The sequence below is a fragment of the Oncorhynchus clarkii genome, chromosome 28 (assembly GCF_045791955.1).
Source record: "Oncorhynchus clarkii lewisi isolate Uvic-CL-2024 chromosome 28, UVic_Ocla_1.0, whole genome shotgun sequence".
NCBI lineage: Eukaryota > Metazoa > Chordata > Actinopteri > Salmoniformes > Salmonidae > Oncorhynchus > Oncorhynchus clarkii.
This window is the reverse complement of record NC_092174.1, coordinates 30,359,588-30,386,548: the sequence shown is the minus strand read 5'-3', so window position 1 is coordinate 30,386,548 and position 26,961 is coordinate 30,359,588. Positions and strand designations below refer to the sequence as shown.

At 41.3% G+C, this 26,961-nt stretch overlaps 2 protein-coding genes and 1 long non-coding RNA gene across 4 annotated transcripts in view; 2 read left to right on the top strand and 1 right to left on the bottom strand.

Annotated features, from left to right (window-relative positions):
• The window catches only part of LOC139387167 (ubiquitin carboxyl-terminal hydrolase 14-like), a 237,162-nt gene that overhangs the window by 144,392 nt on the left and 65,809 nt on the right, over positions 1–26,961 (top strand). The gene's annotated exons all lie outside the window — the stretch shown is intronic.
• Positions 798–11,380, bottom strand: LOC139387213 (uncharacterized). The gene is made up of 2 exons (XR_011629139.1): positions 11,248–11,380; positions 798–3,170 (listed from the first exon to the last, which is right to left on the bottom strand). It is a non-coding gene; the product is annotated as an uncharacterized lncRNA (long non-coding RNA).
• Positions 12,273–26,961, top strand: part of LOC139386488 (rho-associated protein kinase 1-like) — a 72,921-nt gene continuing 58,232 nt past the window's right edge. For both annotated transcript variants that reach the window (XM_071132057.1, XM_071132056.1), the window contains exon 1: positions 12,273–13,591. In XM_071132057.1, coding sequence (XP_070988158.1) covers positions 13,499–13,591 — 93 coding nt within the window. In that variant the 5' untranslated portion in view covers positions 12,273–13,498. The remainder of the gene's footprint in view (positions 13,592–26,961) is intronic.

The following is a 26,961-nucleotide window of genomic DNA, read 5'->3' as shown; positions in this document are numbered from 1 at the left end:
CCGGAAATGGATATTCTGAATGTCTAGGTTCTAGTTCCAATGCATCAAAACACTGAGCAAGAGAGAGAAAGAAAGAGAGAGAGAAGGGAGGAGTGAAAGAGATCTGAGAGAGAGAGTTGAGAGAGAATTAGAGAGAGAGATGGAGGGAGAAAAATAGATTTTCCCCTACTGTTCGTACTACAACTATATGCACATTGTTAAAAACACTACACATAGCTGATAATAGAACATTTGAAACATCCTTATAGTTGAAACCTTGATGAGTGCAGTGTTTACCGTACATTTTGTTGATGTTTGTTTCTAATCAGTTTTGTTTATTGTTTAATTCACTTGCTTTGGCAATGTATTTCCAATGCCAATAAAACCCCTTTGAATTGATAGAGATAAACCAGAGAGATGGAGTGAGAGAGAGAGAGAGAGATGCCATACTGTTTACAGTGGCCAAGAAGTGAGTAATAAGAAACAGTGTGGCCTGTAAACAGTATGGCATCTCTCTCTCTCTCACTCCATGAATCCAGACATTGACCCTTTCTCTCTCAGCTCATTCACCGTCAAGCCACTAACACCACTGTCTGATCACAGCCAAATTACGTTGTTCCTCAAAAGAACCGACATGGAAACAACCACACATTCACAGCCCAGTAAGCTGTACAACATCATAAATTCATACAGATGGGCCCAAAACAGCACAGAAAAATACCAGAAAGCAACCTGGTATCAACATATCCAAACACTGTTAGATAACTTTCTGGATACAACATTCACTCACAGTAAAGAAGGCAGTAAGTAAATCCAGCAGCAAGTAAAACATATATATATATATATATATATATTCAGGAAAACGGAAAAAGAAGCACAACTGAAATTGATAAAACAAAAAAACAAAAAGACCACAGATGACAACTGGTTTGACACATATTGTAAAATTATAAGGAAAAAAAACTTAAAAAACACTATCAAACCAAAAGCACAGAGACCCAAATAATGGTGAATTATGCCTTCATTACTGTGAGACTTTAAAACTCTATAAACATACACTCTAAACCAAAAAAGCACAGTACAACAGCAAGCAGTTGACACTAACTGAGGAGTCCATAAACACAAACAACTTCTGTCAAAATTGGACAAAACTAAACAAATCTAAACAAGAGAAATGAGTGATACAAAATGTTGACATATGGACAACCCATTTTAAAACACTCTACAACACCGTTCAAATTGACACAAACGCAGAACGGCAAATTCATGAGAAATTGAATGGATTAGAAAAAGCTATAAAGGACAATGAAAATCCATTGGACTCCCCAATTACTGACCAGGAGATCTATAAGAAACTTCAGGCTCTCAAATTTAAAAAAGCATGCGGACCTGATGGCATCCTAAATGAGATGCTCAAACTCACGAGTGCAAAATGTCAATTAGCTATAATAAAACTGTTTAATTTGATCCTGAGTGTAGGTTATTTTCCTGACATCTGGAATCAAGGACTCATAACCCCAATCGTCAAGAACAGAGACAAAATTGACCCTAACAATTAGAGGCATTTGTGTGAACAGTAACCTGGGGAAGGTTTTCCATAGTATTATAAATGTAAGAGTTCTAAACTGCGTTAAAAAGCACAATGTCTTGAGTAAAAGCCAAATTGGATTTATACCAAAACATCTCACGACCGATCATACTTACACCCTACACACCCTGATAGATAAACATGTCCACCAAAATAATACCAAATGTATGCTTGCTTTATCAATTTTCAAAAAGCATTTGATTCTATTTGGTATACAGGACTGTTCTACAACGTTATTGAAAGTGGTGTAGGGTGTAGGGTGTGAAACATATGACATAATTAAACTGGCAATATGTGCAGCATCAAAATTGGCAAGAAAATAACATAATTCTTTAGCCAGGGGTGGGGCCTTCATCAGGGTTGCAATCTGAGCCCTGCTCTCTTAAATAATTACATCAACGAATTGTCCATTATTCTAGAAGAATCCTCAGCCCCTGGTGTTAGTCTCCACAATTCAGAGATTAAATGCCTGCTCTTTGCAGATGACCTATGCCTGCTGTCACCCACAGCACATGGCCTACAGCAGAGCCTGGACCTGCTAGAGCAGTACTGCCAGACATGGGCCCTGGCAGTAAACCCCAAAAATACTAAAATAATGATTTTCCAGAGAAGATCCAGATCTCAGGGAATTAGACCAAAGTTCTCAATTGGTACAAAATATACTACACACTACAATTACTTAGGTTTAAAAACAAGCTCAGCTGGAAACATTAATGATGCAGTGAATGAACTGAGAGAGAAAGCATGCAGGGCATTCTACGCCATTAAAACACAAATTCACATTGAAATACCTATAAACATTTAGCTAAAACTAATTGAATGTGTCATTGAACCAATTGCAGTTCATGGCAGCGAGGTGTGGGGTCCACTTGCAAAACAAGATTTCACCAAATGGGACAAACACCTCATTGAAACCCTGCATCAAATCAAATTGTATCAGTCACATGCGCCGAATAAAACAGGTAGACCTTACAGTGAAATGCTTACTTACGAGCCCCTAACCAACAGTGCAGTTTAAAAAAATACAGATAAGAATAAGAGATAAAAGTAACAAGTAATTAAAGAGCAGCAGTGAAATAACAATAGCGAGACAATATACAGGGAGGTACCAATACAGAGTTGATGTGCGGGGGCACCGGTTATTTGAGGTAATATGTACATGTAGGTAGAGTTATTAAAGTGACTATGCATAGATGACAACAGAGAGCAAAGGTGTAAATAGGAATGAGGGGGGCACTGCAAATAGTCTGGGTAGCCATTTGACTAGATGTTCAGGAGTCTTATGGCTTGGGGGTAGAAGCAGTTTAGAAGCCTCTTGGACCTATACTTGGCGCTCCGGTATTGCTTGCCGTGCTGTAGCAGAGAGAACAGTCTATGACTAGGATGGGTGGAGTTTTTGACAATTTTTATGGCCTTCCTCTGACACCGCCTGGTATAGAGGTCCTGGATGGCAGGAAGCTTGGCCCCAGTGATGTACTGGGCTGTTCGCACTACCCTCTGTAGTGCCTTGCGGTCGGAGGCCGAACAGTTGCCATACCAGGCAGTGATGCAACCAGTCAGCATGTAGAGTTCTGTAAGATTATCCTACATGTCCAGAGGAAACCTACAAACAATGCATGCAGGGCAGAATTAGGCCAATATCCACTAATAATAAATACACAAAAACATAGCAATTCAATTTTGGAAACATCTAAAATACAGTGACCCCCTCTCATATCATTACCAAGCCCTGCAATGCCAAGAGCTGAGAAAAGAAAAGAGTCCCCTCATCCAGCTGGTCCTGGGGCCTCAGGACCACAACATCCAATCAATCAGAATAAACCAAATTACAACAGTCTAAACAAAGCTAGATTACTGATTGGGAAACACAAGCAAAAAGCAAAACGCAGTGCTATCTGGCCCTATATCGCCAGTGCACCATGGCTAACTATTTGACCATGGTTACTGATCAAAACTTTAGAAAAACCTTGACAAAGTACAGGCTCAGTGAGCACAGCCTTGCCATTGAGAAGGGTAGACACAGGAAAACCTTGCTCCCTGTAGAGGAAAGGATGTGCAACCACTGCACAACAACAGAACCTGAGACAGAGCTGCATTTCCTGACAAAATGTCAAAAATGTAAAACAATTAGAGTGTAATTTCCCCAAATTTGAAACCCTTATTCAAGGTTTCAAAGACCTCTCTGATGAGAATAGGCTACCTGTCCTGTTGGTGGAGGACAGAGAGCTGTGGGTTGGCAGCGCACTACATTGCTGCCTGCCATAAGATGAGGGACCGTGTCTGACAGACCAACCAACCTGCACATGTCCATTTCTGTCGTAAATATCCAAGGTAAGCTTTGGCAATATGTACATTGTTACGTCATGCCAATAAAGCAAATTGAAAAAATTGAGAGGGACAAACACCATTGTAAATACATCTGTTAATTTATTTTCTATTTCATACCTCAACTATTTACACATTTTTACAACATTGCCAATAATGCCATTTGAAATGTTTATATTCTATTAAAACTTGTGAGTGTATTGTTTACTGTTAATTTCTGATTGTTTATTTCCCTTTTTTTCCCCCTTTTGTTTCTTGTCTATTTGACTTTCTTTGGCAATGTAAACATGTTTCCCATGCCAATACAGACCCTTTGAATTGAAAGTGATTTGAGAGGGCTGAGAGAGATAGAGCGGCTGACTGACTGGGTTCTGGTGACTGGTCACTGTGGCCTTGGACTGGTGACTGGTCACTGTGGCCCTCTCTCCCCTCCTCTCCTTTCCTCTCCAATCCTCTCCTCTCCTGTCCCACACACACCACCTTGCCTTGGCAGGCCTGACGCTGTCATGACCTTAGGCTTCAGTACACATTGTTTGTGTGGGGAGGCATGGTGAAATGACGTGGAAACAACAATGATTCAACCAATGTGTACCCAGTGGGACTGTGCTTTATAATAAGGAATCTGGAAGCCTCATTACATTTTTCTGGCTGTGGGATGGGCATCTCTACACAGACAGGATAAACACATACAGTAGACTATTTAAAGTAGAGTTCGGACGCTGTGTTTCTAAGCAGCACAGAGTGATTCAGGAGATTCACCGGCAATGACTCATCCTTCATTCATTACCCTGCATTCAACATTGTGTGATTTCTAATAGAACACAACCTGATTCTGGTAGTTCATGACCTCACATCACCCACCAAGTCAGTCCAACATAGTTCATTAATACACAGTATAACAAGCATGGATGGATGTACATAGCCTACCTAGATGTATCTTTTCTGTGGAAAAGGACAACTTCAAAAAACATACTACCAAACAAAATAACAGGATTCCTAGTCATCCTTCACCTTGGCACACACACTGTAAGGCTGACGGAAACCTCTTGCGTTGTTCTTGGTGACAGGCTTCCTGACAAATTACTCCGGCGGCATGTCCAGATAAGTTCCATTAATTTCTACTGGAGGAGAATCTAAACGTTGAACTAGGAAGGTGGAGGGGTCCTCTGAAAGCGGCTGAAGGGGACAAGGAAGGGGAGGACCGGGGTGTGAGCTAGGGATTTCAGTGACAAGGGATAAGGTGCTGTCCTCCACCTCAGGCCCTGAGATAACCAGTAGGACAACAGGAAGTGACATCCATCACTGTCATCAATCACCCCGATCCACGTACACAGTCAAATGGGGTACGTCTGTGAAAAAAAAAAGATTACTAGTCCCTCATGGGAATCAAACACACAACAACCCACAATCGAACATTGCAAGCACCATGCTCTAGCAACTGAGCTACAGATGACTTGGCACCAGGGTGTGAAGTGGGCTTGAACCCAGACCCAGCACAACAACTTCATGGCCAGAGACATTACGAGCAGGAGGGATCTGACTCATTGCTAAGACTAGTTGATAAGAACAGTTGCAATGTATGTTTACTATGGTCTCAGTCTCTTTATGACAAAGATAGTTGCAGCCCTTAAGCAATCATGGATTTTCAAGAAACAGGCCAGCATGCGTCTTTGGTGAGAAACACCATATGCTCAAATGTGAAGTTCAATAGAAAGTGAAGTTCAATACAAAGTTTAATAAAAAAAAAATACTCACACTCAAGAAGGCCCACTTGTCAGTCATTAGATTAAAAGTGGATTATGGAAAAAGTCAAGGAGGAGAAACAGGCTATGAACCCTTCTTTTTTAGGTTATACTGTTACTCTTTGTGCTTTGACATTTACATTACTTTTACACTGTCCAGTTTCTAAATATAAGAATTGCTGTCAACATAACATGTTGTGAATAATTTCCTGGTACAAAAAACTAAGATATAACAGCTGATCTGGGCAGGCTTTGCTTTAGGGAGGAAAGAAACCCCACCTCCAGCTGAGGGATCAATACCCAGAAATGGAAAGGGTCTGCGACCTTTGACATCTTCATTCAGAGGGAGGAGGGGCTAGGGCACTTGTTAGATTGGCTTTAATGATAGTGGGTCAATTTCCACAACAACTAATAGCATTGAAGCGCGAGGCTCAACTTCTCAGCTGTTTTGGTGCCCTAGCTAGCGTGAAGCGAACCCGTGCACATGAGCAGATACTGTGTGTGAGAGGAAAGGGTCTCAATAACTGTGGACCTGCTCGTGGCAACGTAATTTCGCTGAGTCAACCTAAGAAGCATACTGTAGCAAGTCAATGTTTTTTTTATTTTATATACAAAATATGTCAATTCTAGGACCCCATAGAGAGCACTGTTATTTCTTAGCCTAATTATTAAGAAATGAGAAAATATTTTAAATGACAGAAAAGTATCATGCCTCTTAGTCAACTGTAAGCATAAAAGCTACAGCTGCAATTTACAGCAATACACCAAATGAAGGTAAGACTTCACAGAGAGAAACAAACAAATGTACTTATTTTGATTTTCAGCACATCTGGTTATTATAAAGACTATCAGTAGCTAGGTTTCCATTCACTTGGCGACAGATCAGATTTTCATGTGAATATTCTAAAATTTGCGTAAGGAAAATATGCTATTTTTCTCACCAGTTGTGAGTTTCCACCAAACTGAATTGTTGCAGATAAAAAAACAAATAATTGAGTGATGAGGTAGTGCACACAAAATAAACTGTTTCGGTTAAGTTTTCATGTACTGAATAAACATCTAAAAGTTAAATGTGTTTCCATTGTATTTTCAACTCTACTGATAGTTTTGCCACATCTGTTGCGTTAAATAGCAAATGCGCCTACTCTGGTTTTGGCACATGCGCTCTAGCCAACAGCTTGCAGGCTAGTCTACATGATGACATTATTATGGATAGGAGCAAATAATATATTTTTTTTGTAGTCAAGCATCGATCATCATGTCACCAGAATAAGACCCTCGATATTTATTGGAAAGGAGCATCAAGATCACTGTGCACTTTCACCACAAAATTAATCTGTAGCCAAATAAACAGCATGGTTTCCGGAATCGTAGGCGGGAGGACCACACGCAATATCATCGCGTGACTTCAAGTTTACTTCGAAATGATGGTTATTATATCAATATTTGCACATAAAGGCGTTTCCACCGCCATTTCTCGCATAATACATTTTACAGACACAAAAATATCCCACCATGTCGAACGAAATAAATATCTGTCGGCATTTATAAAATTGTACCGAAACGTCCTGTTTCCATCACAGCTGTCGTGCTTTTTTAAAATTTTATTTTTTTCAAATATACGGTATGAGTTTCCTTGCAGAAAAACTGTGGATGGAAACGTGGTTAGTGTCAATGTTTTTCTTTCCATCTTTTTTACACAGGGTTGACAATGAAGATGGGTTCCTGGCATTCTTGAACCCCAATAAAAAGGGCAGGTTAAAAGTTTACAAGCACCCATGCAGGAAGATGGCTGGGCCAGAAGAGCAACAGCTGAAAGAGGATATCTACTAACAACTCCAGTGGTGATTAGTTCTCAGATGGCTTGTAGGGCTCAAAGGTTATTGAACATTGTGGTTAACTAGACACCTGTCTGACCTAACTCCACCAGTTCTGACCTTACTTGTGCAAGTATGCTCAAGACCTCTCAACTTTAACATTTCATTGAATATTGTTGTCTCTTGGTTGACGCCTTGGAGATCGAAGGCAAATATTAAATCAGAATGATGGTAGTGACATCTATGTGAAATATCAAACTCTTCATCTCTAGTGCTTGTTTTAAGGAATCCCCAAGAATCTAACATGTATATTACAGTGTAATTACGAAAATAAAGTGCAACCTAAAAATCCATACAGAAACCACTCACTAATTTGAAGGTAGAAGCATATTTTTGAGAATAGTCAAAAAAAATCCATGGCACTGTGGAATTAAACAGTACCATTTGCAAAACATTTATTCAAAATGTCATGTCGTGGCAATTTGATCAATGATGGTGTTTGTTTTGGAGACCATCTATTTTCCGAGTCATCAGTTCTAAGTCGGAAGGTGTTAAGACAAAGACTTCTCCCTGGCAGCGAACTGGATTTTGTCTCTCTTACTACCATATTCATCATCAGATAAGCCCTTTATGACCTTCATCTCAAGACATTAACAGTAGGCTAGAGATGAAACCAGGGAGACTCAAAAGTTGCTTATCAAGCTGTTACCCTGGTAACAACTGCCTAAAATAAACATTGAGTGATCTCAAGAAATGTCAGGTGGCATTCAACTAAACCTTTGTCCCTCCCTGCAGGTTTTGGTAGCTGAAAAACAAAAGATCCTGAAAGACAGACCATGGATCGTGAAGGAGAAGAATCTAATCTTATTGTGACGACTCACTCAAAATATTAAAATCATAGCTGAATCAATACTGCACGTTATTGTGTTTCTCTGTTCTTATAAACTAAAGGATTGCTCCCGAGTGCTAGAGGCGTCACTACAGACTCTAGTTCGATCCCGGGCTGTATCACAACTGGCCGTGATCGGGAGTCCCTTAGGGCGGCGCACAATTGGCCCAGCGTCGCCCAGGTTAGGGGAGGATTAGGCCGTCATTGTAAATAAGAATGTTGTTGTTAACTGACTTGCCTAGTTAAATAAATGAAAATAACATAAGAGCTGAATACTTATTTGAGATAGGGCACTCATGACACGGAACTCTTGCAAGTTTCTTGAATATCTCATCAATGCCAAATTTAGGCTGCCTTCAAGCTGCTTCCATGTTCCTCAAATTGGGATTGCCTTCAAAGCAGTTAACCGCTGGTGATTTCATAATGGAGCTGCACCATTTAGGAAAGAAAAAAGAGGGCCACAAACACAAGAGTTAAAAGAGAAAGAGAGTGAGAGAAAAGAGAAAAGAGAGAGAAACCTGTCTGCCACTGAGGAGGCTATTCTTATCTCCCTCAGATTAACTTTACATTGGTCCCTGGGAACAATGAGGAAGCCAGGCCAGGGCCAGCCCCCCGAGGGCCAAATTGTCAGCTCAGAGCTCTGCTTGGGGCCCCTGACTCTGCTGGAAAACCCCTTGCCCTCACTGACATGGCCGCACATGCTCAGTCCTAAGCCACCCAGAGTTCATCATCATACACATCGGCCGATGACGCCAAGTGAATGTCATCAAAACTAGTATGCTACAAGGAACTGCAGGCCCAGATGAAACGCAAAGGCAACTGATCATGTGACCTTGCTTTATCACAATCACAACAACATAGTGAGGATATTAGTTAGCCTTATTAGGGTAATAATTTATTGAGATGCAATGCATGGAAATATGAAAAACTGATGTTGGTTGCTGAGAACATATGACTGATGAGACTTCACAACCATACCTGACTCAGTATTGTCTATTAAATAGTCCAAGGCTGTAGTCACACGTAAAATACAGAGCAGTTTGATGACTGGCAACAACCCAATATTAGCTAGCAGTCCCAATTTGTGATTAGGTACTTTCTATTTCATTTCAAATGCTGGTCCTTTTAGGACATTTTGTCAAAAAGAAAGGTATTTGTCCAGCCATAAATTGGGAGGAGGAGGAGGGAGGGATAAATGAGAGGTATTGTGGAGACAGGAGGAAATGAGTTATCCTCTAGGACATGAAACATGGGGGACAGTACAGTAGATTAGGATGGACAGACAGATTTGTAAAGGCAGTAATTACAGTATAAGCTCACTGACACCACATCTCCTGGTCACTCCCATCTGATGTCTCCTCTCATTGCCCATCCAAACTTACAATAAGATAAAGAAAAGGCAGCTTATTAGCCAATATTTCTATAAAGGTTCTTAGAGTAAGAGACAGAGAAAAAACACAATGTGTCATCATAGTATATTCTATCTGAGCAAATATATATTAGACAGAACATATTTGTTATTTCAATCTAATGCAATATAGAGTTGGATGAAATATAGACAGTCTCTCTGTTTCAACTTGACCCATCACCTGCAACATGAGGTGTTCGATGGAAAGAAGAAAATATCAAATTCCATGTATAGCCAGCTGTAAAATACATACATTTTATAGGCCTACATCAGTCATTGAAAAAAAGACTTACCAATTTGCAATTTCAGATGAGTGGATGTTTAAATGTTCATCATGCACGCACATAATCGTACATTTGTCTTGCTCTCTCTCTCTCTGAATCTCTCTCTCTCCACACGGCGCTGGCAGCTCCTGCTGGTCATCTGAGCCACAGTAGACGACAGGGAGCCCTCCAAGTGACGTCAAGGAATTACTGCATGTAGCGTTTGGCTTTAATTGGGAAATTGCTTGTAGTTCTTGTAATGAACAGTGCATATAATACAAACAAAGAGTTCAGAACGTGCAAAACCGACGCTCATTCATTGTAGGCTATGCCTCAAATGCGCGCAAGAGAAGCAGTCCAGTTCAGTGAAAAAAATGGTTTCTCATTTTCAGAACGAGATCGTGGTTCCTCATAATTAATGATTTTTAAAGACATACATTTATATATATATATATTTATTTGAATTCGATTTACATTCTACACAATTACATGTTGGTTAAGTTTGATGTATTTAATGTTTAACACTTAGGCTATAAATTGCATAATCGCATAGGCCTACATAAGTAGGACACACAAACTATATTTACTGTAAAGCATACAAAATAAAAGCTTATTAGAATACAAAGTATAGAAATGATAGGCCCACACCATCGAAACTAGAACCATATAAAAGGCCTATCTTTTGGCTGCATGTTTCATGCACGCACGCACGCACATGTTTTTAATTTCGTAGTTGCATGTAGATCTAGATGCGTTTTCACAGTTTCAAACAGGTTTAACACAATTGTTCCAACGGTCATTGTGATACAACTTGTTAATCAGCTCCTCCCATGGGGTTTGACTAAAAGTTTGAGAACATCTCCCTCTGTCGGGAAAAATGCTCGGTTGCATAGGCCTACTCAAATGCAGGGTGGTAGATGACCTAGAGTTAAGATCGTTAGGCCAGTAACCCGAAAGCTTGTCACTGATGATTTGCCTTTGTAGGTGAATCTCTGTAATACTTCAAAGGAGTTTTAATTTATATTTCCACAAATAATCATCCATACAGCCATACTATTTAGTCTATAAACTGCAGTGTGTGCCTGAAAACACAACACGTCTAGGCTATAACTTGTAAATAAATAAACAGTTAAAAAGCCAACCGATTTTTCCTTTCAATGAAGAGTTTAAAAAAATATATTATGTAAAAAAAAAAAAAAAAAAAAATACACGTAACTACAACAAATAAATACTTACTGATATGCTCTAGAGCTTTGGCGAATTCGATCGTGGACTTAAGGAAACAGCAGAGGGAGCGCCCCCCTATCCACATCGACGGGACGGCAGTGGAGCAGGTGGAAAGCTTCAAGTTCCTCTGCTTACACATCACCCACAGAGACAGTGTTGTGAAGAAGGCTCCACAGCGCCTCTTCAATGTCAGGAGGCTGAATAAATTTGTCTTGGCGCCTAAAACCCTCACAAACTTCTACAGATGCACAATTGAGAGCATCCTTTCGGGCTGTATCACCGCAACTGCACCGCCCTCAACCGCAGGGCTCTCCAGAGGGTGGTGCGGTCTGCCCAACGCATCATCGGGGGAGGGCGATGAAACTACGGAAAGCCATTTATTTCCAATTGAGAAACAGCGAAGTGTGCGGAAGACCGTTGGGCAATGCGATCATGGGCGAGGGGACGTGAACGGCGCGGGACCAGTTGCATAAAGTTGAACTTTATGCAAATACTCTGCGACATCGCGGTGCGCTTGCCATTCGAGGGTCACTATCGCTTCCAGTTCCTACTGGATTGGCTGTTGATGCAAGCTTGCTAGCACCCACAGGAGGGCGAAGCTGGTGTGGCGAAGAGGAGTACAATTGCTAGGCAAAACACCAATAGAACAATGAGACAGATATTTCACCGGATGTGTAAATGTGAAGCATCAGCTTGGCGTTTCCACTCACTACTAATATGGTAGTGAGTAGGAAGCCGTGGCCGGCAGTGGGAGTAGATGGAAGGATATTCATTTTGGCCAACATTCTGCTAATTTTCTCATCGATGAAACATTAGAGCTTAATACAGTTTTCTGGTCCCAAATCAGAAAACTGTATTTTGAAAAAATACATTGTCTTGAAGCAGTGCAAATGCAAATTGAGTTATTGCACACATGCACTTTACAGACTAGGCTTTCCATAACATAAATATGCAAATAATGCTAGAACGTGCCAATAGGATCTCGCTAGCTTGTGCTTGGCTCTGCCCACCTCCTTGCATGCTCCGCCCACTATGACTCATTTGAAACGACGAGTTATGGTCGATCTTGGTTTAGTTATTAAAAATCTTTGGTTAACATGCATGGTAACTGCGTTTCCACATAACGTGATGGGGGCGATGACATTACAGAGCCCTATTCATTTTGAGTGCAATGGAGGGAAGTGAAGTGGACGGGGACAGTTGGGTGATTCAGGTATGGGCGAGGGAGCTCACCATACCTTCCAGACCCTACTGGATTGGCCGTTGATACGAAGCACTACATAGCCTACTTGCTAGCTTGCTCACGCCCAGTAAGCGCGAAGCTTGAGTGGCTATTCGAATTATCGTGTTATATGAAAATCCCCAGAAAGCAGTGGAACGCGACCTTTGTCATCATCACGATCGCGTGCTCAACAACACAGCCTGTGAACTCCTTGAACGCGCTTCCAGTGTGGCTCATGCGCAGTGCTTGACATTTCAAAGTTGCTTCTCCGGTGTTTGAACAGGAAGGCGGACATGTTGGTCAGGCAGTGGGAGAAAATCGGGCATAGTCTATTTAAAAAAACAAAAACAGATCAAAAGCCGATGTATCTATGTAGAACCAGCACGATTTTCGTCTGTATCGGTCAACATCAATGGCCGATGAACATGTGATATTTACTACGAAAGGACAGTAAATGAAATGTTTTAACAAGACCGTGGTTTAAACTGATCGAAATTTGGAAGCAAAGTTTTTTTTTCTTCTTCTCGCCACTTCTACTTTGCAGCTGTCAGACTCATTTTACTTTTTTTTGCAAGGGTCTGGCACTAATGGACAGGCCTGGAGTAATGTGGCTAGTTTGCAACGCCGGATTTATATCGCCGGATTTTTAAAAAACGGTTTAATTTTTATAAATTGATTTTGGATGTATCGTTATCTTTTAAAGTCCTGCACAACTCCGCTGCTGCATCCTGTGGTCGCCGACTAATCTGTCGTCGATGCAGTTATTTTATTTTGAATAGTTGAAGTTGTCTTCGTAATCTGAGCTGGTGAAACATTTTTCTCTTAAAATGTGGCTTTTGAATATCAAATGTGTCATCGTCTGTGAAAAAACGAGAAGAAACACGTTTCTTTGATTCAAACTGCGGGTTCTACGGAATTGTAGCTAGCTAAACACTGACTGAGTTCACGCGAAGGGAAGAACATTGGGCTAGCTAACTAGCCCTATAGCTAGATTAATTCATTTTAATTGTAACACCGGCGTGGAACTCAACTGCAACAATGTCTGCTGGAGAAAGTTTGGAGGCTCGTTTTGAGAAAATCGATGCCATGTTGAAGGACCCGAAGTCGGAAATAAACACGGATTGCCTTTTGGTAAGTTACTGTTAGCTAGCCTGACAATGAACTTGGCTTGTTGGCTAATGCTAGCTAACTAACATACGCATGCTAGCTAAGTTTGTGGTTTGTTTAAATTAACGTACTATTTAATTTAACTAATCAACTTGCTAACTACCTTTGTTATTAACGGCAACTAGCTAACGTTATACGAATAACTAGCTGTATGTAGGCTATATTTGGTAGCCAGTCGACATCTTGAAGATTAGCTAACTACTTAACTAGTGGGTAGTTAACGTTTTGTTAACTAACGTTTTGTTAACTGGCTAGCAAGCTGAACAAGTGGCATCCAAAACAGCGATGATAAGTCATATAGCGTTACTCTAGTTAGCTAGGGCATCTATGCTAGCTAGAACATGACTAAATAATTATTAATCAACAGTTTAATGTCTCATTCTTGTTATAATTACAATTGCCTATTTTCAAACCATCAACACTGTTGAAGTTGCTTTTGTCCTGTTTGACCCTTAGGGTATTTTGCAGACTACATAGTAAGACAGAAAGGCAACGTTACACTGTATAATTTAGTTGTTTCCATTAAGATAGTCAGTCAATCATAGTGCATAGAACCAGAAAAGGAAATTAATGTCTCAAGGTGAAGTCGTAAACCTAAGTGCAACCTGCAGTGACACATGTCACTGATATATTTGTTCATTAATTTATTTTCCATTTGAAGATTAAAGGGCCGACAGTGGAGCAAATGAGACAGGGTTCGGTGCTGCCTGCTTGATGGCCTCCTTTGTTGTATAATGGGCATTACTAGAGGACACTCTTTGTAGAGTATACACGAAAAGTATATATTTTGTTATATATCCTCTGAAGTGTAAGCTACAGTATGCATCAGGCCTGTTCTAACCTGCCATCCCAGCTGCATCAGTTAACCTGCTCTAGTCTGCCAACCCTGACGATTTCCTGTCTCTCACACACGACTCATCACTGACTCGTATCAGACTGCCACGTGCTAAACCTCAGAGAAATACCTTCACAGGCTCTACTGTATCAATGATGCAAATTTTAAAATGACTGAGGTTTGCTATTTATGTAGCCTATTCATACAGCATCTCATGCCAATACGGGCCTCTGTCTTAAGGTATTAATTGTGGGAGAGATGACAGTGACTGAGACAAAGCATGATTGAATTTCCCTTACACTGAAAATGGTGCCTCATTCACTGATGATAAAGGGAGCATTCAGATCATCCACTAACTGGGAGGAACGTTTTCCTGTAGCCCTACCCACCCCCACCTACCTTAGTTCACTGTTATTTTTATATGTAACAAACTCTGACTCTTAAACAAGATCAGTTGTTTAGTCTCCCTGACCTCCCTGCCTGTCTGCCACAGAGAAAGGCAAGGCAATTCAACTCACCTAATGCACATGCTCCGGCTCTCCTCTGACTTTTAATGGCAAAAAGCTGTGTGGACTGTACCGCAGCGAAGGCCAAGGGCAGCTACACACAAGGGTGTTGTTCCTCTTTTCCTCCTAGTTGCAATCTCCTGATCAATGAATGGAAGCCTTTGCTTCAGCCCCCTCTCCACCACCATGCTACTCCACCCACAGCTTAATAAAATTCCATGCTAATCAAATAACCTCTTGTCTTTGACTGGCCTGGTGTCCCCTGTGTGTCCCAAAGCCATTATGTATGTGCGGCCTGCGCCTGGAAAGAGTCAGAGCTGCTTGCCCAGCCTCTGCTCTGAGGTAGCTAGATGGGTGTGTTCTCTAAATACCCATAAAACCAAAATTATGTTGAATGTAGACTCATGTTTCCGAAAGAGCCTTTCTTTGTATCGGGACATTTAACTCCTAAAGCAGTTTCCAACATGTTTGGCTGCTATGCTCTGGATAATCGGTTCTATCAAAATGCACAATGGAAGTGTTTTACTTAGGCTGCTATGGTTGTTGTATCTCTAATCTGATTTGACTTGGGGTTGCGTTGGTTTGCCATTAGCCTGGGTGGGGTCTGGGGTGCCAGTCTATCTGCTCTCTTGCCAACTCCTTATGGAACTGCCATGCCAAATGTTGCTAAGTGCTCAGCAAGACTAGCACCCAGGCTAGTTTGCCACTGCCTTGGCCAAAATAAGTTATGCAGTTGTTCTTTTGCCTGTTGTAGGCTGTTTTGCTGTGACATTTGGCCTGCATCCTCCACTCAGGGGTGGCCTATCACTCAGATGCTGTGTTCCAGCCCAGTCATTCTTATCTTCTCCCGAAGTAATTTCTCTTGGAGAGAGAGAGAGAGGGCCATATCTGTAACACTGCCCGCCCTGCATCGCTCAGCTCCAGGCAGGCTCCTGCTCCTGAGAGCCTCTGCACAACCAGAATTCTTGGCATTGTGAAGGGAAAGCTCACTGACATTAAATGGGGCTGCTATTGTCTATGTAGTTAGCTATGTTTGTTTTTCCATAGGGCTTTTGATTGCTCACACAGGCTTAGTTTAGAAAAATTCTTGTGTCCAGGAAATCCTTGAATAGAAGCCTATTTCATTCATAATTGATAGTTGGTCTCCTTGGGTTTGATCACATTTTTGTTAAATCCAAGTCTCGGGCTGGCAGAATGGGATGGCTGGATTAATCTGTTTGAACTTGCCTGATATGGACCTTTGTTTTGAGATGGAAAGACTTCCTGGCATAGCTCAGTCTTTGTTTATTTGACACTTGGCACATTTGGCTCCCGAGCCTAGATGCATTTTTGGCCTCTTCCTTGAGCTAAGACTGAGTCTATGAAATTTACTTTGTATGGGTGGATCACACATTTTGGTCACAAAATGTCTCATGAGTTTTAGGTATGTTTACTGGCAGTGGTCGTGCAACGGAAATCAAGAAAGTTGAGGCTATAGCTGTTTATGATCAGTGCCCCCTCCCTGCACTGATAATTCAGGTGCTAAAGTTCCTTGTGAATCTGGCTACTTGTTTAATAGATGGATGTTAACACCACAGCTATCTTAGCCCCCAATGATGAACGGCATGCCGTTGTGGAGAAATATGGACGTATTGGTGGTAAAAGTTGAGTACGCATTGCATCTGTGCACAGCTTTGTCAGAATGGTCCAGGCCAGTGCTGTGACTGTCAGTTGTAAACTCTAAACTGCACGCCTCAGCTATTCGCCTGCCTATTGGAACAACAATATGCCAAGCTATTCATTGCAACACATAACATTCCCCCTGAACTGACTGATCATGTGCAGGAATGCAGACTAAAATGATCCAGTCCCAGGCACTTTAATAAATGGGCAACCCAACCTCCTTCCGTGATTCACTTCCTTTAACGTCACTGCCTCCTGTGTTTTTTTTCTTTTTTCTATCCATTTAATATTTTCCTCTTTACCATCATTCTTTTACTTTTAATCCCACTAACCAATGAATCTCCCCCTGCCTGCCCTGGCTGTGCTGTCTGTGTTCAGTAGAGCCAGTCAGTCAGCAGAGCTTGTCTGAATTGAGCTGCAGGTCAATGTTTAATAAGTTGGTTTATGCTTGCTAGGTTATCTCTGGGGTGAGGTCAGGAGTCCTGGCAAGGTAAGGCAGGCAGCCATGGCTGAGTTTAATTTGAGAATCCAGGGCTCAGTCAGTACTAAGAGACATGTGAGTGGTGCATCTCTCTCTGTTGGAATGACTCAATTATATTTTGACGTGAAAGCCTTTTTGACAGCCAGTACGACTCACTGGGGCCTCATAAGGAAATGGAATGCCCCAGTTCGCCATGCCTGGGTTCACTGTCATTGCCATTTATCCACGAATCTTGTTAGATATGCGGTCTTTCTAGGTAAGTGGGATTTCCTGTCTGTAGATATTATGAACTGTTACTCTTTTTTTTCTGGCATTGAGGACAGTCTGACTCAGCTCTCTGATGGGTCTTGTTGATTGTCAGGCAGAGTTTTCCAAAGTTCTGGCCTACATCCCCATGACACTGTATGCAGGGAATTGTCCTAGCCATGCCCATTAGTTGGATTTTTCAGCCATCGACAATGCATTGCAGAAAATAATGAAGTATGCAAAAAGCATGGCAGTTAGACATTTTTGTAAATGGGTCTAGTATTGCTTTAGTATGAGTTGCAGACAGAGAGCCGGCCATTGGCACTGTTCTGTGGTGTAGATGGATGGCTTTACTTACTTCCTAATCAGATTTTGCATTGTGAACTGACCATCTGTATTGCTCTTATTTGGGAAATGGAAATGAGAAGTAAGGCTTCTCCGCCTGGCCTTGCCCACAGTGCCCATTGTTGGCATTATAGAGAAGGAAGATGTGGTTTACTCGCCATGGAAACTTAAACTCCAACTGAAATGTCTGGAAAGAGGTTGTCCTCCACTGGATTTTTCTACCCTTCAGTTTAATATAAATAATTGTCATGTTCGTTTTTTTTAATGTAATTTTTTGGGGGGTGTAGTCATGCAATTATAAGTGTATTTTTCATTAATAGAGTGCTTTTTGTTATTTTATTTAATAATCCTATGGATGGATACTTGTCACTCTCCTGCCGGCTGCATCAGCAGAAAGCTGTAAAAAGGCCGTGAGTTAGAAGGCTGCAATGCAGGCCTCTCATCTCCATTTTCTTTTGCTATTTCCCCTAGACTGCCATATGATTGTTTGAGGTTTGATTTTCATCAGTGTGTGAAGTGAGGCATACTGAAGCCCAGGAGTTCCCGAACTTGTTCACTCAGGGTCCCCCTTCCAGCATTGAGGAACATCCCATGCACCTTCTTCACATGCGCCAGAACTATTTCTATTGGCTCAAGCACTGTTCACATCCTTGTTGTTGCAGAGAATTTTGCACATTTAAGGCTTAATTCCTGCAATTCTACACATTTTGTCATGGGATGCAAAGAACATATTGCAGTTTTAAAGCATATTTTCTTGTAATTTTATACATGTTTAATGTGTTTGTGTGATATTTGAGTGAGGATAAAATAATATATATATTGCAACTTTCAAGAGTAAGTTTAAAGCCTGACGGAGTTCCTTAAATAGCAAAAAAAAAAAATGGGACGGGCTGGGCGTTTTTTGCGATATACCGGTATTGATGCACAAACCGATTTGGGTTTTTACTTTACCTTCTATAACGGTATTTGAATGTTTGGTTTGTTAAATGTGATACGCAGTGTGTACCATCCATTTTTATAGTTCGCAACTTGAGTCATCTCTCTCCAATCTCGCCACACTCTCTCCACGCCGCTTTCCACACAGACCTATCCCGTCTCCTGTCACTCAAGGAGCGCATTCGTTGTTCCTCGACCACGAGACACTTGCGTTCAGTCTGCATGGACAATGTTGAGGACAATGATGCAGTTGTCACTTTGCTTCTTAATATAAATCTAGCATTCTATAATTACACTATTAGCTTGTGTTCCTTACATCTGAAAACAGCTAGTCTGTCTTAGCAAGTTGTTTCCAAATCTTGTTAGCTGCTAATGCTAATCGCTAGCTAATAAATGTACTGAGTAAGAGCAAGCGTAATGAGCTATACAGCCTCATAATGCCAGTGACGGTATAGACCTAAATTAGCATGTTTGTGCAACAGTATCTTCTAAATTTAAAGTTGAATACGCATAGCAAGAATATGTTAGCTGCTACCTCCGCCTTTGTGCAAGGAGGAGCACTGCCAGAGCCCTGCAAAATGACCTCCAGCAGGCCACAAATGTGCATGTGTCTGCTCAAACGGTCAGAAACAGACTCCATGAGGGTGGTATGAGGGCCCGACGTCCACAGGTGGGGGTTGTGCTTACAGCCCAACACCGTGCAGGACGTTTGGCATTTGCCAGGGAACACCAAGATTGACAAATTCGCCACTGGCGCCCTGTGCTCTTCACAGATGAAAGCAAGTTCACACTGAGCACATGTGACAGTCTGGAGATGCCGTGGAGAACATTCTGCTGCCTGCAACATCCTCCAGCATGACCGGTTTGGCGGTGGGTCAGTCATGGTGTGGGGTGGCATTTCTTTGGGGGGCCGCACAGCCCTCCATGTGCTCGCCAGAGGTAGCCTGACTGCCATTAGGTACCGAGATGAGATCCTCAGACCCCTTGTGAGACCATATGCTCGTGCGGTTGGCCCTGGGTTCCTCCAAATGCAAGACAATGCTAGACCTCATGTTGCTGGAGTGTGTCAGCAGTTCCTGCAAGAGGAAGGCATTGATGCTATGGACTGGCCCGCCCGTTCCCCAGACCTGAATCCAATTGAGCACATCTGGGACATCATGTCTCGCTCCATCCACCAACGCCACGTTGCACCACAGACTGTCCAGGAGTTGGCGGATGCTTTAGTCCAGGTCTGGGAGGAGATCCGTCAGGAGACCATCCGCCACCTCATCAGGAGCATGCCTAGGCGTTGTAGGGAGGTCGCATGCAGGCACGTGGAGGCCACACACACTACTGAGCCTCATTTTGACTTGTTTTAAGGACATTACATCAAAGTTGGATCAGCCTGTAGTGTGGTTTTCCACTTTAATTTTGAGTGTGATTCCAAATCCAGACCTCCATGGGTTGATAAATTTGAATTCCATTGATCATTTTTGTGTGATTTTGTTGTCAGCACATTCAACTATGTAAAGAAAAAAGTATTTAATAAGAATATTTAATTCATTCAGATCTAGGATGTGTTATATAATATTTGAGCCCTGGATTTCTCAAGGCAAATTCAGGACTCCTGACCAGAGAGAACCTAGAGGAAGCATAGGTCAAATGAACTGTTGGTGTGATCACTTTTAGCTGGTTATGATAACATTGTTGCACTGATGCATTGCAAGTAGTTGCACAGGACAGACAGAGATGAGAACAATGAAAAAGACCTGACGGAATTGACAACTATTTGAAAAATGGAAATCACTTGCAAAACCACTTGAGTAACAAGGCAATGTTGACAAACTGTAAAAGATGCGCAGGCTAAACAGCGTTGTTGAATTCTACGTTTAAATAAGAGTTAATATGTAGCCTATTTGCAGTTGTCAGTATGACAAACACACCTTTATTAATAGGCAGCGTGCAGTAGGCAAGGATGCGTTCATCAGTTGATTGACAGGTTTAGGACTATAGAACGATGAATAAGCTTTCCTCTAGAATGGATGCTCACAAACGTTTTATAGTTAAACTATAGACTACATAGCCTATCATTACAGTTTTATATAGATATTTTTTGACTTTTAGGGTCTGTAAACTGACATTTAAATAATTTACAGCTGAAAATTTACCACTGTGCACTGCAGTAGGGGAGTAAAGTGGAGGTTTGGCTGTGTCCATAGCAAGGTTTGAAAATGAGGGGGATAGGCTTGGCTAGTCATTAGAGCTATATTAAGGCTATAGGCTACAGATGGCTCTGGCTATTGAGCTAGGCCTGCTTTCTACGAGCCATATAGGCACAGTCTATTAATTAATTAGCCCTAGCCTAGTACAGGATTTCTGTTTTTACTTGGCTGAATGTATCAAGCAACAATGCCATGCGTAAAAACTAAAATACATTTTCCCCAGGTCAGTGGAGACCAGCGGGACCTCCGGAACCAGCCAGTCCAGAGAGCGGTTCTGAAAATGTCTATCAGCAAAAAAATAAACATCCTCTCACTGTCAACTGTGTTTATTTTCAGCAAACTTAACAAGATTCAACAACTGAGACATAAACTGAACAAGTTGCAGACATGTGACTAACAGAAATGGAATAATGTGTTCCTGAACAAAGGGGTGTCAAAATCAAAAGTAAAGTCAGTATCTGGTGTGGCCACCAGCTGCATTAAGTACTGCAGTGCATCTCCTCCTCATGGACTGCACCAGATTAGCCAGTTCTTGCTGTGAAATGTTAACCCACTCTTCCACCAAGGCACCTGCAAGTTCCCGGACATTTCTGGGAGAATGGCCCTAGCCCTCACCCTCCGATCCAACAGGTCCCAGACGTGCTCAATGGGATTGAGATCCGGGCTCTTCGCTGGCCATAGCAGAAGACTGACATTCCCGCCTTGCAGGAAATCATGCACAGAACGAGCAGTATGGCTGGTGGCATTGTCATGCTGGAGGGTCATGTCAGGATGAGCCTGCAGGCAGGGTACCACATGAGGGAGGAGGATGTCTTCGCTGTAACGTACAGCGTTGAGATTGCCTGCAATGACAACAAGCTCAGTCCGATGATGCTGTGACGGATCCCGTACCAGAGTACATGCCTTGGTGTGATTCCTTCAACGATTAACACGAATCCGACCATCACCCCTGGTGAGACAAAACCGCGACTCGTCAGTGAAGTACATTTTTTGCCAGTACTGTCTGGTCCAGCGACTGTGGGTTTATGCCCATAGGCGACGTTGTTGCCGGTGATGTCTGGTGAGGACCTGCCTTACAACAGGCCTACAAGCTCTCACTCCAGCGCCTCTCAGCCTATTGCGGACAGTCTGTGCAATGATGGAGGGATTGTACATTCCTGGTGTAACTCGGGCAGTTGTTGTTGCCATCCTGTACCTGTCCCGCAGGCATGATGTTGGGATGTACCGATCCTGTGCAGGTGTTACACGTGGTCTTCCACTGTTAGGACAATCAGCTGCCTGTCCTGTCTCCCTGTAGTGCTGTCTTAGGCGTCTCACAGTACAGACATTACAATTTATTGCCCTGTCACATCTGCAGTCCTCATGCCTCCTTGCAGCATGCCTAAGGCATGTTCACGCAGATGAGCAGGGACCCTGGGCATCTTTCTTTTGGTGTTTTCCAGAGTCAGTAGAAAGGCCTCTTTATAGTGTCCAAAGTTTTCATAACTGTGACCTTAATTGCCTACTGTCTGTAAGCTGTTAGTGTCTTGTCGACCGTTCCACAGGTGCATGTTCATTAATTGTTTATGGTTCATTGAACAAGCATGGGAAACAGTGTTTAAACCCTTAAAAATTAAGATCTTTTGACGTTATTTGGATTTTTATGAATTATCTTTGAAAGACAGGGTCCTGAAAAAGGGACATTTCTTTTTTTATACTGAGTTTAGAATTAATTTGTTTAGTCTCATTTCTGTTTCAGCGCGCAATTTTCCAAATTGCTTTGATGCGTGTTGATTTTTTTTTTCTTGTCTGTCACTCCTTCTGTGCTGTGCACATTCCCACTCTCACACCGACACCAAGCCCCTCCCCCTGCCACTCACAACAAAGACGAAAGATCATCTTCCTATTTGACAACAAGCAGTTTTATCTTGCCATTTGCATTTCAGGTTTTTACTGTAATAGAGGAGAACTTAACCATTGTAATGATATCCTTTTTATGTCACAACTCCTAAAAATGTACAACTGAGCAGACCCTACTAAGACGGGAGTTAATGAACGTGTGGGAAATTAATGCTCAGTTTCTGCCACACACAGCATTGCAGTACCACTATCATAATTTTAGCCAAAGACTGGTGCTAGCGGGTCTAGTCTGTTTTCTTCATGTGCAATGAGCATAATAATACACATTCACTTGTGCAGTGTCTTCAGAAAGTATTCACACCTGTAGAATTTTTCCACATTTTGTTGTGTAGTGGTCAAAATATGAAATTTACATTTTTGTCACTGACCTACACAAAAGTTAAGTGAAGGTAACATTTTTTACTTTTTTACAAATTCTTAAATTTAAGCTGAAACATCTTGGATCAATAATAATAAAACCCCATTGTTATGGCAAGCCTAAATAAGTAAGACTTTTTAAATAAGACTTTTGAATGACTACCTTATCTCTGTACCCCAACACATATCTGTAATGTCACTCAGTCGAGCAGTGAATTTCAAACACAGATTCAACCACAAAAACCAGGGAGGTTTTCCAATGCCTTGCAAAAGGGCACCTATTGGTAGATGAAAATAAAAAAAGCCTAAATTGAATATCCCTCAGAATGGTGAAGTTATTCATTTCACTCTGGATGGTGTATCAATACACGCAGTCACTACAGATATACAAGGGTCCTCCTATCTCAGTTGCTAGAGAGGAAGGAAACCACTCAGGGATTTCACCATGAAGCCAACCGTCAGAGTTGAATTGCTGTGATGGGAGAAAACTGAGGATGGAGTTACTCCACAATACTAACCTAAATGACAGGGTGAAAAGGAGGAAGCATGTGCAGAATAAACATTTCCCAAACATGCATCCTGTTTGCAACAAGGCACTAAAGTAAAACTGCAACAAATGTGGCAAAGTAATGAACTTTGTCCTCAATACAAAGTGTTATGTTTGTGGCAAATTCAACATAATACGTCACTGAGTGCTACTCTTCATATTTAAAGGAATGGTGGTGGCTGCATCATGTTATGGGTATGCTTTTCATCTGCAGGGACAAGGGATTTTCATTTTTTTTTTATAGAATAAGAAGAAACGTAACAGAGCTAAGCACAGGCAAAATCCTAGAAGAATACCTGGTTTCATCTGTTTTCCAGCAGACACTGGGAGACATTCACCTTTCAGCAGGACAATAACCTAAAACACAAATATACACTATACACACAATACACTAACATGTATTGGCTCAGGGTTGTGAATACTTGCTTTAATTAGATATCTGTATTTCGTTCTCAATATTAGCACATTTTTCTATAAACATGTTTTTACTGTCGTTGAAGGGTATTGTGTAGATGGGTGAGAACAAACATTTAGTCCATTTTGAATTCAGGCTGTATCAACAAAATGTGGAATAAGTCAAGGGGTATGAATAATTTTTGAAGGCACTGTGTATATAAGGAATTGGCAACACGTTCTCATTCTGAGAAATAAGCTTCTTATCCAGGTAGGCTACTCATTTTGACATCTTAACAAAGTGAACAGGCTGTGTTGTGAAAACAGTTGGAGATTGACAGGAGTGTGCATTCATAACAGTTCAACCTTGTTAGAATGCAAATAGATCCAAGTTGGCTAGACTTTAAAAGCTGCAATATGTAACTTTTTGGGATGACCTGACTAAAAGCACATAGAAATGGGAGTTTTAGATCTGTCATTCTCATTGAAAGCAAGTCTAAGAAGCAGTGGATGGGTTCTATGTGCGCTATTTCTATGCTTTTCGTTTTTGCATTTTGCGTCTTTTACTTTAAACAGGTGAATGCAATATTTTTGGTTAAGGAAAATTTCACAGCAGTTTAGATTAGAGGTCGACCGATTATGATTTTTCAACGCAAATACCGATTATTGGAGGCCCAAAAAGAAGCCGATACCGATTTAATCGGCCGTTTTTATTTATTTATTTGTAATAATGACAATTAAAACAATACTGAATGAACACTTATTTTAACTTAATATAATACATAAATAAAATCAATTTAGCCTCAAATAAATAATGAAACATGTTCAATTTGGTTTAAATAATACAAAAACAAAGTGTTGGAGAAGAAAGTAAAAGTGCAATATGTGCCATGTAAGAAAGCTAACGTTTAACATCTTACAGCCACCGAGACGCCAGCATCTCACCTAGCCAACAGGAAATGGAAATGCGCAACGCCAAATGCTAATAGTACTCGATAAAACTCAAACTTTCATTAAAACACACATGCAGGGTACTGAATTAAAGCTACACTCGTTGTGAATCTAGCCAACATGTCAGATTTTTAAAATGCTTTTCGGCGAAAGCATGAGAAGCTATTATCTGATAGCATGCAACCCCCCGAAATACCTGAAGGGGACGTAAAATAATTAGCGTAGCCGGCGCTACACAAAACGCAGAAATAAAATATACAACATTCATAACTTTGACGAGCTTCTTTGTTGGCACTCCTATATGTCCCATAAACATCACAATTGGGTCTTTTTTTCGATTAAATCCGTCCATGTATACCCAAAATGTCCATTTATATAGCCCGTCTGATCCAGGAAAAGACTGCTTTCCAAAACGCAACGTCATTTTTTAAAATTAAAAAAGTTGCCTATAAACTTTGACAAAACACTTCAAACTACTTTTGTAACCCAACTTTAGGTATTTGTAAACGTTAATAATCGATCAAATTGATCACGGGGCGATCTGTATTCAATAGCAGCTACTCTTGAAATCATGGTCCATATTCTCTCTTCCATAAACTTCCTCCTGTGTACTGGATGACAGGAAGTGCCTATTTCTCATTTCACCAAGGATTAATTTCAACCCAATTGCCAGTACTGGCGACATTGTGTGGAAGCTGTAGGAACTGTAAACTGGCCGCTATCTATTTTCCCTTGCCATAGACATATCAGAGACTGGCGGATGGATACTATTATTTATTTTTTGTGAACAGGTTTTTCTTGGGATTTTGCCTGCTATTCACGTTCTGTTATAGTCACAGACATGATTTAACCCGTTTTAGAAACTTCAGAGTGTTTTCTATCCACACATACTAATCATATGCATATACTATATTCCTGGCATGAGTAGCAGGACGTTTCAATTTTTTAACAAAATGTTGAAAAAATTCAGGAAAGCTCTAGTTCCAAGAAGTTTTAGGTTGTAGTTATTATAGGAATTCTAGGACTATTTCTCTCTATACCATTTGTATTTCATTAACCTTTGACTATTAGATGTTCTTATAGGCACTTTAGTATTGCCAGTGTAACAGTATAGCTTCCATCCCTCTCCTCGCTGGGCTCGAACCAGGAACACAACGGCAACAGCCACCTTCGAAGCAGCGTTACCCCATGCAGAGCAAGGGAAACAACCACCCCAAGGCTCAGAGCGAGTGACGTTTGAAACGTTATTAGCGCGTGCTAACTAGCACGCCATTTCACTTCGATTACACCAGCCTCATCTCGGGAGTTGATAGGCTTGAAGTTATAAACAGCGCAATGCTTGACGCACAACGAAGAGCTGCTGGCAAAATGCACGAAAGTGCTGTTTGAATTAATGTTTACGCGCCTGCTTCTGCCTACCACCGCTCAGTCAGATACTTAGATGCTTGTATGCTTGTATGCTCAGTCAGATTATACATGCTAGATAATATCTAGTAATATCATCAACCATGTGTAGTTAACTAGTGATTATGATTGATTGTTTTTGATAAGATAAGTTTAATGCTAGCTAGCAACTTACCTTGGCTTACGCCATTCGCGTAGCAGGCAGTCAGTCTCCTTGTGGAGTGTAACGGTCGTTATTGCGTTGGACTAGTTAATTGTAAGGTTGCAAGATTTGATCCCCCGAGCTGACAAGGTGACAATCTGTCGTTCTGCCCCTGAACGAGGCAATTAATAGTTCCTAGGCCGTCATTGAAAATAAGAATGTGTTCTTAGCTAACTTGCCTAGTTAAATAAAGATTAACTAAAGGTGTAATAAAAAAATTAATAATACAAATCGGTGTCCAAAAATACAGATTTACGATTGTTATGAAAACTTGAAATCGGCCCTAATTAATCGGCCATTCCAATTAATCGGTTGACCTCTAGTTTAGCCCTTTCATGCGTGAGTTCCAAATATCTCTAACGGTCGCCC